The sequence below is a fragment of the Salarias fasciatus genome, chromosome 18 (genome assembly GCF_902148845.1).
Source record: "Salarias fasciatus chromosome 18, fSalaFa1.1, whole genome shotgun sequence".
Taxonomy (NCBI): Eukaryota; Metazoa; Chordata; class Actinopteri; order Blenniiformes; family Blenniidae; genus Salarias; species Salarias fasciatus.
Genome location: NC_043762.1, coordinates 26,625,599 through 26,634,557, shown reverse-complemented (window position 1 = coordinate 26,634,557; position 8,959 = coordinate 26,625,599). Strand labels below are relative to the sequence as shown.

At 44.3% G+C, this 8,959-nt stretch overlaps 1 protein-coding gene across 1 annotated transcript; it reads right to left on the bottom strand.

Moving 5' to 3' along the window:
- Positions 1–3,787: 3,787 nt before the first annotated feature.
- LOC115405878 (aquaporin FA-CHIP-like) lies at positions 3,788–5,938 on the bottom strand. Its single transcript, XM_030115632.1, is given in 5 exon segments — positions 3,788–4,275; positions 4,277–4,392; positions 4,591–4,671; positions 4,753–4,914; positions 5,399–5,938. Coding segments are annotated over 5 exon segments (783 nt in total). The 5' UTR covers positions 5,762–5,938; the 3' UTR covers positions 3,788–4,214.
- Between the last annotated feature and the right edge of the window lie 3,021 nt (positions 5,939–8,959).

The window sequence follows — 8,959 nt, the reverse complement described above, 5'->3', positions numbered from 1 at the left end:
GGACCTCAGCCCGGCTGGAGATCAGAGGACGAAGACAGACGGTTCAACCAGGCAGAAATAGAAGCAGGTCACGTATGTAATGGATGTTAATCTGTTCAGTGGAGTTAAGTGCTGTTTTCAGACATCAAAGGTTTTCGACTGCGGCGGCTTGAAGCAGGTGAAAGCATGAAGTCATGATAGGCTGTGTAAACAGCAGCTCCAGAGAAGAGATTACATCAAAAGCAATCAGAGGTGTGATCACAGCTCCCACAAACATCGTGCACTTTATCTTTAATTGAAAATGCCACATTTTTGTAGGTATGAATATTAGAAAAGTGACATTTTTAATCAAAGGGGGTGAATTGTTCAATCTTTACATGATTAGATATGAAACATTCTTACTAGTAAGTGTTCACATTAGTAATTAAATGGCCAAATTAATTACTAATGGCTCTTCTATTGAAAAACATTTTTTTGGACGTTTTATTCTATAATTTCTGTAAATTTGCACTTTTTTGCCAAAAAGCAGCCACACAACATGATGCTGCCTCCACCGTGCTGCATCGTTAAAATGATGTTCTTGAGTTTGCAAGCTTCAGCTTTTTTCCCTCCAAATGTTCATGTTCATTGTGATGAAATAGTTGAAAAGCGTTTTATAGAGTCACAGAGAAAGTCAGGTCATTATTACAGTATACAGTGTCACTCGCTTTGCTGTCACTGATCATCACAAATATCCGCAGAACATTGCAAAACCCTTACATTCTTCCAATGTGTGGTATTGGAATATTTTCATTTTTAACCAGTCAATGACCACAAAAAGTCCCAACAATTGAATTATTTGCACATCCTGTCTATCTCAATGATTAAATCATGTGGTAGTTCAGCGTCTCCTGGAGAAACCTGGCCCGGATCCTGGATAACTCCTGGCTAATAATTGCAGGTTGTCACCATGCGCTAATGAATCATGTGCACAAAACACAGTATCTTGAAGGTTTTTTCGCCCAAGTTTAAACCCTTGCAAAGCACCGAGTCAGCGTTACTCGGGTATTTAACGACGCCTCCTGGTAAACGATTCCGGTGACTAAGTGGTTCCTGCTCTGCTGCATTTGACACCGTGGATCACAAGATGTCGATGTCGATGTCCCGACTGCGGCACTGGTCAGCATCAGTGGTCCTGTACTCCAGTGGATCAGGTCCGACCTGACCAACAGAGCAGTGTGTGTTTGCATCGCTCCTGAATCCTCCCCCACTCCTCTGTCTTATGGGGTTCCACAGGGCTCAGTCTCAGGGCCACCGCTCTTCTCACTGTATTATTGCCAGAGGAAGAAGAGGCCTTCTTGCCTTCTCGTTAACTCCTTTACTCCGATGCCTGGATGACGTTTAAGCCTGGATGGCCTTGAACTTTTAAAGTTTAATGATAGAAAAACAGAGATGCTAGTGTTGGTCCCGGTGGCTCCTGTAAACCTCCGCCTGCTGATTGGTCCTCTGGCTCCATACGTGAAGCAGACAGCTGTAAACTAGGTTTTTAAAAACGGTTAGAGATTTTAAACTGGATTCACAGATAAGCGCAGTGGTTACATCGTAATTCTTCCATTTCAGAAAGTTGACTAAAGTGAGGCCAATTCGCACGTCAGCAGTTTTAGACAGTAATCCACAGTTTATTACATCTGGGCTGGATTACTGTCTAGCTGTTTATGGGGAATCAGCCAGTCGTCCCTCACGTCTCCAGTTGGTCCAAATCGCTGCAGCCTGGTACCAGCTGGAGCACATCCTCCCCTCACCGTCCACTCTTTACAGACATCTTAAAACACTCTTTATTCCTTGGCTTTAAACTCAGTCTGAGACTCTGCTCCTGTTTTTATTGTTTTATCAGGGCCTTTTATCGTTTTTCTTTTTCTTATTGAATTTTATCTCACACTTTATGTTTTTATGATGATGCGCAGCACTCTGTGCCAACTGTAGTTGTTTTAGAGCGCTTTAGAAAAAAAGTTGAGTTGATCTGAAGACTAAGAGTTTTATCTCTTTGCTAATAAGCGGGACAGTCACTACAGATACACAGAAGCGTGGCTCTGAAACATCCCTCACGCACACGAGCAATGTGTTTCAGGAACTCCTAACATTTTTCTGCAAGCTGTTGACGATGTTTAAGACCGTTGGTGCAATCCTGTGGACGGAATCATCAGTGAGACGCACGGAGGAGGGAGACCAGGTGCGTAGGAGTGGGCCGGGAGCCGGGTCGTGTGAATGGAAGTGGCGGGAAGGGCCGAGGTGACGGCGGGGTCGGAGGGTGTGACAGGATGCGGACTGACAGGAGAATCGGTCAATGGAAAAACAGGTTGCTTCCTACGTGACTGTGGCTTCTAGATGGAAAAGAAAAAGAAAGAAAAAAAAAAGACAGAAAAGAAAACGAAGGAAGCCCGGCCCTTTTTCAGAGGGGCGGCTAAAAAAAAAAAACAAATTAGAGTCTTTAAAGGATTTAAAATCACAATCCATTGACACTGGGAAAGGAAGAGTTGTATAAATCCTGTAAATAACTGAATTATATTTTAAATTCTCTCTAATATCCTCCCCCGTTATCTCCATGCAGAGGTGCTGCTGTCATGTCTTATCTCCCTGAAGATGGACGCAGTGTGATGGATCACCCTCTGGAATTCTTCCTGGGTGCATTAGTAGAACTGGAATGTGAGCAGATTAATGCCGAATAATATTTACAGGTTGTGGAGCAACACATGCTTCCATCCAGACCGGTATATTTGCGGTAAATGCTTTCCCAACTCTGTTTTCTTTTAGAAAGTCAGTGTCCAGCTCCGTTCTGCTGTCCAGATCTCACACCGGTTTACAGGAGGTCGGTTTGAACGGAAACGCTGCTCGGAGTCACTGAAAAAGAAAATGCTCCAACTTGGTCCCTGTGGAAACGGAGGAAAACGTGTCTTTTCCGAAACGCCGCTGTTTCTCATGCGCTCCACGGCCGCAGTAAACAGTTCCTCTGCAGAGGCACCATAAAGCGGTGGACAGCCTGAGAGACGTGCCTTATAAAGAATAACCCTCTGTTTGGTTCGTTCTGGACGTTACGTAACGATACGACGGCTAAATTGTCCCGTTTACAGTCATCTTCTTTCACAAGGTCACGAAAAAAAATCATTCAACATGTTGTAATATGAAAAAAAAGTGATAAAGATTTGTTACTTTTTAGTAGATGGAAATTCTAAATGAGTGTGGCACTCAAAATGGTTTTGTTTCCAGATTCCAGGAGTATCAAAAAAAAAAAAAAAAAAACCTGTTAGTAATAATCAAATTTTTGTACATTTTCACCATTTCACGTGTCATTTATTTTAGTTTAATTCCAATCAAAAAATAAAAACTTAATTTTTATCTGACAAAGTTCACCGTTTCGGAGGTTAATTAATAGAACAATGTCATTTTGAATGGAATGGGTGCTTTGTTAAAACTTCACTTCAAGAGACGTGGATAATAATAAATAATAAATATTCTGTCTGCAAATAAGCAGTTGAAAGGTCAATTCAAGCTTTTCATTGAAAAAACCTGAACCTTTACTGACATTGTACTGTATCTATTCTGCACATTGCCAAAACAGCAGCTGCACCATGTGTTCAAAATCGACCTGTGTAATGAAGTTTAACTATTTATGAGATAGGAAATGTTGATTTTTAATCTATTAGTATAAAAAATCGGCTCACACTGTTTCAGTTTGCATATCTAAGCATTGCAGTGAAGCTCATGATGGGTTTGCATTGGTTACGTAACAAATATTGACAGGTAATAACAGTAAAAACAGTAAAAAGCAGCGTGATTTAACACCAAGTGTTTTATTTAAAAAAGAGTGTGCACACAATACATTATCCATCTGAAATATAAAGTGATAGAAGTACATACAAAAAAAATGGCTCAACATAGAATACTGATGAGGAAATAAAAAACATTTCAGCTCACTGCCCTGTCAAGTCCTTCACACTCAGCTCAGCACTTGATCGGCAGTTTGGGTAGAAAGTTTGTCCCTGGTCAAACGAAAGGAGTGAATCAGAATGAAATGCGACTAAAGTGCTCCCGACGACCAGAATCCTTACTCAGAAGCAGCACAGACAATGCCGACAACCTAGACAAAACATAAGAGCTTCATATATCTCTTTAATTTGTATTTTTTTTTGTTTTTTTGTTTTTTTGTTTTTTTTTACAGAGTATTGTTATATATATACAATGGCGTTCGGGCGGAGGCTCTATTTCGACGTCATCTCCACGGTCGTGGCCTCGTTGCCGCCGTTGACGTCGTAGTCGCCACCGGGCCGTGACCAGCACCTTCATGCGCTCGGGGAAGTCGTCGAACTTCGGGGAGAGCAGGAAGTCGTAGATGAGCGCCGCCGCCACGCCGCCGCACATGGGGCCGACCCAGTAGACCTGCGGAGGATCGGTCCAGGCTAAATGCACAACCGGAGGAATGCTATCACTGATTAACCGCCCGATGAGGGCAGACGTTCGCTGGAGTTATTGAATTATTTAAGCTTGACATATGATCTGACGTGTGGGTGTGTGGGGGGGGGGGGGGGGGGGGGGGCAATGTGAGGTATGTGGAGAACGCTCCTCCGTATGACTTACCCAGTGGTCCTTAAAATCCTTCATGATCAAAGCGGGGCCGAAGGAGCGGGCGGGATTGATGCCGCAGCCCGTGTAGCTGATCTGCAGAGCCAGAGCAAGAGAACACCTTCAGCCGCACAGCTCCTGTTTTCACACCTCGACAGACGCAACGCCGCCACTCACAGCTGCCAGGTGTCCCAGGCAGACCGACAGGCCGATGGCCAGCGGCGCCGAGCCGGTGACGTCACGCCGCCGTTTATCAGTGACCGCGATGACACACAGCACCAGCTGGAAGGTGGCCAGCAGCTCGATGCCCACGCCTTGGCTGGCAGTGACGCCGTTGAGCTGGAGCCAAGAAAACAACAACAACAACAAAAGTTAAGTCGAGTCAAGACGGCGAGTTTCCCTGTCCCAGAGGACAGCGCCGGCTCTGGCGCTGGCTCTGCGCCCCTGGAAGTGTTGACAAGCAATTCGGCCGAGATAAGAAGGGCCACAACTGCCTGCCTGTTGACTTCTGCTGCGTGGAAGCCCTCTGAGCGACAGTTATCAGGTCCCAGCAGCGTGCGACGCTCCGGCAGAGATAGCCGGGGTCACCCGGGGACAGAACCCTGCTGCAGTCGTCCTCAACACTTTACCACCGGCTGAAGCTGACGCGTGCATTTCTTTTTTCCCCACTTCTTTGCAGACTCCTGCAGCAGCAATGCTTCGATCATGTTTCATCACTATTTAATCATAAGCAGTGACAGAATGTCCGAGAGCAGCCGCGGCAAGGCCGGAGTCACGCCTCCCCCTCACGCTCGCACACCGGACACGGCAGGGTTCTACTCACGGCGTTGAGCCCCAGGTCGGCGTTGCCGTCCGGCCGCGTCCCGTACACGATGCCGCTGGCCAGCGCCGAGCCCAGCATCTGGGCCACGATGTACATGACGGCCTTGAAGACGCTGATCTGGCAGCTGGCGAGCATCCCCAGGGTGACGGCGGGGTTCAGGTGGGCGCCGCTGATGTGGCCCAAGGCCTGCGCCAGCGTGGCGATGGACAGTCCGAAGGCCAGAGACACCTTCACCTCCTGGTCCGGCTTTGTGTTGTTGGGGTTCCAGATGGCGGTGGAGATGCTGAGGAAGATGAAGAGGGTCATGCCCACCAGCTCGGCCAGCACGGCCCTCCAGAAGTCCTTGCTCTTGAACTCCCTCATGGGTTTTCTTCTCCTCTAGTTCAGCGGCCGGTGCTCTGGGTCTGAGCTGATCCCTCAGCAAAACGCCTGCCCAGTGTGTATCGCTGTGCGTGTGCGTGTATGTGTGTGTGTGTGTGTTCGTACTCTCAAAACAACAGCAACAGGCTGCATATATAAGGCCCTGGCTGATAATGGTCAGTGGGCGGGCTCAAGAGAAAACTGAAAGAGAGAGGGCCACACTGAATTAATGAGAAATCCCACAGACTGGTCGCTCACATCCCTCCCTCCCTCTTCCTCCTCCTTCTCCTCTCCTCCTCCTGCTCCAGCCTCTCGCCTCCCTCTGCAATACTTTCTGCTCTTTGGACTTTACAGAGCAGGCTGCTGAAAAGCTGCATTCAAGGCTATATTTCCTCCAAACAAACAACGAGTTCTTTTCATCTAAAATTGTCATGATTTTTAAACTTTTCTGAGATTATTTTTCACAGGAGAGACCGTTTTAATACTTCGAAATGACAAATCTGTGATCGGTGTACAGAGGAAATCCATCCAGACTCTCCATTAGTGATTTCAGGTCCCCCCTCCCTCCATCAGAGCAGCTTTTCAGTCTTCAGGACCACCCAATCCACATCTCACGTGCCAGCGACGAGACGAGCCAATGAGAGGGAACGAGAGGAACCACCCAGAACCGAGCCCTCGAACACACCAGCTGCAGCCAAACGCCGGTCCCTACTACACAGATGAAGGTTATCACAGCTGCAGAAATGTAAAGAATTGTACGAAAAGGAGGAAGAGTGTAATTCATTAACTGAGAGTGTGTTCTCTTGATGACTGTCAGATACGCTGCTGAGTGAAACATCAACTCTGTGAACCGCGCTGCCCGCCGCACCTGGCTCACCATTCAGGGACACCGAGGGAAAAAAAAAAAAAAAAACAGCAGCTCCAAGTTTCAACCAGGAGGCAGAGAGGGGAACTTTACAGAACACACACATCCCACATTCTTAATTTCGCATAATGTCACACTTATTCCAGTTTGATTCTGATGAAAACACAGAAAGGAAAAAGTTTAAAATGAGATCATTAGTGTGACAAAGTGACTCCAGTCCGGGGGCCTCACGGGGGCCACGGGGACGCTGGGGGTTCCTGAAGAACCTCTAAGAACGAGTTTACACAACAGTTTTCAAGTGAAAATGCAAAAATTTCACTGCGTTTTGCATTTCCCTTTACGCAACAGCAGTGCTGGGAGTCACTGAAAACACAACTTTTTGAAAATGCTCCGACTCCTTCTCCACGTAAACGAAGCGAACGCAACTTTCATGAAACTCTGCTGCGTTACTGCATCTGCATGTGCACCACGGCTGTGACCAATAGTTATTCTGCACGTGCATGAGTAGAGAGACGGCAACAACAGTAGCCTCCAGGATAGTATTGTTCTCTGCATGTGCATATGTGTGTGTGTGTGTGTGTGTGTGTGTGTGTGTGTGTGGTGCTTGTGTTTGCTTCACATGTTCCAACAGATTGGCCAGTTCAGCACCTGAACTCTTTTACAGGGGACTTGTGCTGTAAATTATAGTGAAGAAACTAAAAGGAAACTTGATTGTTTATCATTATTATTAAATTCACTTGGAATTATCCCAGTAGACAAAATCATAAATGGATAATTAAGTCAAAACTGAGAAAATTCAAAACTAATCGGAACAACAGTTTTTTCATGAAAGAATGTACAAATCACATTCATGATACGGATGAATACATCATATGACTATTAATCTTTACATGATTAATATATATGTTATTAGCATTAGCACCTTACACATATCTGTGTTGTTCCACTCAGACATTATTATAGCACTGATTTCATAACGGAATACCTGAGATGTAAGTAAATCAACCGAGGCTGTTCCAGTTCATCCCACTCAAATATTTTTATTGTGTTGTTTTGTGTAGGATTTTTTTGTACTTTGCTAATGTTTGACAGAGGATCTCCTTTTATTGATACACAGTTTTATTGTTGTCCTGAATTACCGTTGTAAGTACACGCACAAAGTACATTTCTAATGAGTGTGTTTGTTCTGGAAGTGTATCTTTACATTTGATCTCACTTAATGAGTCCTGGGAGGAAGGAACAGCTGCACGTTTGCTCCAGGATGAATTTACCACTGGTGACTCAACATCAGATACTTTTCTGAAACGTTATCCTAAAAGTTGTTCAAAATGAATTTCTTTTTGTTCGTCATCCAAACATTATCAATCCAGCTCATTAAATTCGTGCCATCTGCCATTAAGGTATTTTCATAGTGTTTGAGAATTTACATATATATTTAATATGAAGGGGATGATTAATAGTGGTCCTAAAACAGAGCCTTGTGGAACCCCACATTTAAGATCTCTGAGTTTATGTTGTTAGTGGGTTCTAATACATATTGAGGTTGTTTTTTTTTTTTGTTTTTTTTAAATAATTTGCTTGCCAAGAAACTAATTTTTGGCCATCTCATTATAGTTTTTGCAACAATAAGTCATGATCAACAGTGTCAAAATCTTTTTTAATCATGTATTTTATGGACAGTGTTATTTAGAAATCAGCTGGTACTTAAGTGACCCTGGTTGTTCGGAATCTTCCATACATACAATATATCGATAAAGTCAGTCAGTTATTTGCTTAATTATATCTATCATAATTTTATATACAAATTGTTTTTACTTTTTCTTGTATGGTTGGCTTTGTATTTTCCTATTTTTCTTTCCACGTTCTTTTTGCTGCTGCAACCCTGCAATTTCCCCACGCGGGACAAATAAAGGACTTTCAATTCAATTCAGTTCATTTCAATTCAGTTCAATTAAATTCAAGTCTTTCTGGAACTTGAGAAAGCCTAGAAAGGAGGACGTGACAATAACCAGCTTCAAACATCAGGATTGCTGTTTCATTCTTGTTGGGAAAACATGATTAATATGTTTCACCACACAGTCTGCTGACGATGGCAATATCCTTTCACTAGAGGAATTTGTGACAGTCATATCCACTTTTACTCCCTGGGCGTGTCACCTCTCCTAAAGGCTGCATGATTAGGGAACAAGTGAATAAACTAATGACGTTTAAAAATGAACAAAATAACAAAAAAGCTATTGTGAAAACCCCTGACTTGGATTCGTCACTTCAGTTTTTGCTGGAAATGTTGCGCACATCTGTGATCTGCGTCTGTGGCATTAAACAGGAAGTGATGG